Below are 1590 nucleotides of genomic sequence, written 5' to 3' on the forward strand. Positions count from 1 at the left end.
CATTCCAGGTTGAAATCCAGGTTTCATTCCAGGTTGAAATCCAGGTTGAAATCCAGATTGATTTCTATGTTGATTTCCAAATTGATTTTCATATTTATTTCCTTGTTTATTTTCATGCTTATTTTCATATTTATTTCCATATTGATCATCATATTGATCATCATATTCTTTATCATAGTCTTTTTTATAGTCTTTTCTATAGTATTTTTTATTGTCTTTGTCATAGTTTTTGTCATAGTTTTTGTCATGGTCTTTGTCATAGTCTTTGTCATGGTCTCTGTCACGGTCTCTGTCATGGTCTCTGTCACGGTCTCTGTCATGGTCTCTGTCATGGTCTCTGCCACGGTCTCTGTCATGGCCTCTGTCATGGCCTCTGTCATAGTCTTTGTCATAGTCTTTGTCATAGCCTTTATCATAGTCTTTGTCATAGTCATCATCATCATAGTTATCATCATAGCCACCTTCCTTTTTATAAGCGTTTTTCTGTTTACCTTGATTTTGGTTGGGATTTCCGTATTCTTTTACATTTTTTAGAATCATAGTCTGAAGTAAAATCTTGTGAATCATATTTATTACGAGAAGAATTTTTTATGTTCGCCCCTGGTAAAGTTGACAGTATACTCTAAATTAGAATGTGAGCTTTTATGACTTTTATCACCGATTATTGCTTTATATTCTGAGGTAATATCATCATCATCAATCTTTACTAAATTGAATTGTTCTTTAAATTTATCATCTTTCATACAAGATTCCAAACGGCTTGTAAATTCTTTATCATCTTCATCTACTAAACCCATTAATTTTTTCTTTAAATATTCATATTCTTCATTTTTCTCAGTTTGTTCGTATCCTATCAGTAATCTGCTAGTTCTTACGTTTGACACATTGTTTACATTTTTCTTCTTGCACGATTTTCCACAGTTATCCTAAAAATCGGGGGAATATTTTAACCATTTAAAATTGTATTATATATATTTTCACACATTACTAATATTTTCTTCTTGAAAAATAAAATAATATTTTATGAGAATAAGTTCAAGCACGGTTGAACTTAACTTTTATATTACCTCATTCGAGTAATCGGTGGTACATAACACAAGGATGCAAAAAATAATTTAGTAAAAGAAATTCTATAGTTTGATTGTTGTTTCATCATGGAAATCATTAAAGTTAACAAATCTTTTATAATCACGGAATTTTTAGTATACGCTGTTTTTAATAGTATTAAAAAAAAAATTTAATTATAAATATTATTTAATAGTAAATAAATTTTGATAGTATGTATTTTTGATATAGTATGTATTTTTGATAGTATGTATTTTTGATAGTATGTATTTTTGATAGCACGTATTTTTGATAGTAAATTTTTTCTATTAAATATAAAGATTTTTAGCCGTATCTTTTCTCATTTACAAAAATTCCTATGTACAAACATTCTTTTACTTATGTACCATTCTTATTCACAAACTTTCTATATTTTCAAAACTTTTAAAACATATATTATTGTAGAGAATAAAAAAATTACATTATAAAAAAAAAAAAAAAACGTGTTCGTTACTGTAATTTTTTACTTAGAAAACGTGCAGGAAA

General features: G+C 27.4%; 1 protein-coding gene across 1 annotated transcript; it reads right to left on the bottom strand.

Annotated features, from left to right (window-relative positions):
* Positions 1–308: 308 nt before the first annotated feature.
* Positions 309–567, bottom strand: PCYB_005840 (hypothetical protein; the record flags this gene model as incomplete). Its single annotated transcript, XM_004228005.1, has 1 exon — positions 309–567. A coding segment is annotated over one exon (259 nt), but the record flags the coding sequence as incomplete, so codon positions are not given.
* Positions 568–1590: the final 1023 nt, after the last annotated feature.

This window comes from Plasmodium cynomolgi, assembly GCF_000321355.1.
Source record: "Plasmodium cynomolgi strain B DNA, scaffold: 0819, whole genome shotgun sequence".
In the NCBI taxonomy this organism is placed as follows: domain Eukaryota; phylum Apicomplexa; class Aconoidasida; order Haemosporida; family Plasmodiidae; genus Plasmodium; species Plasmodium cynomolgi.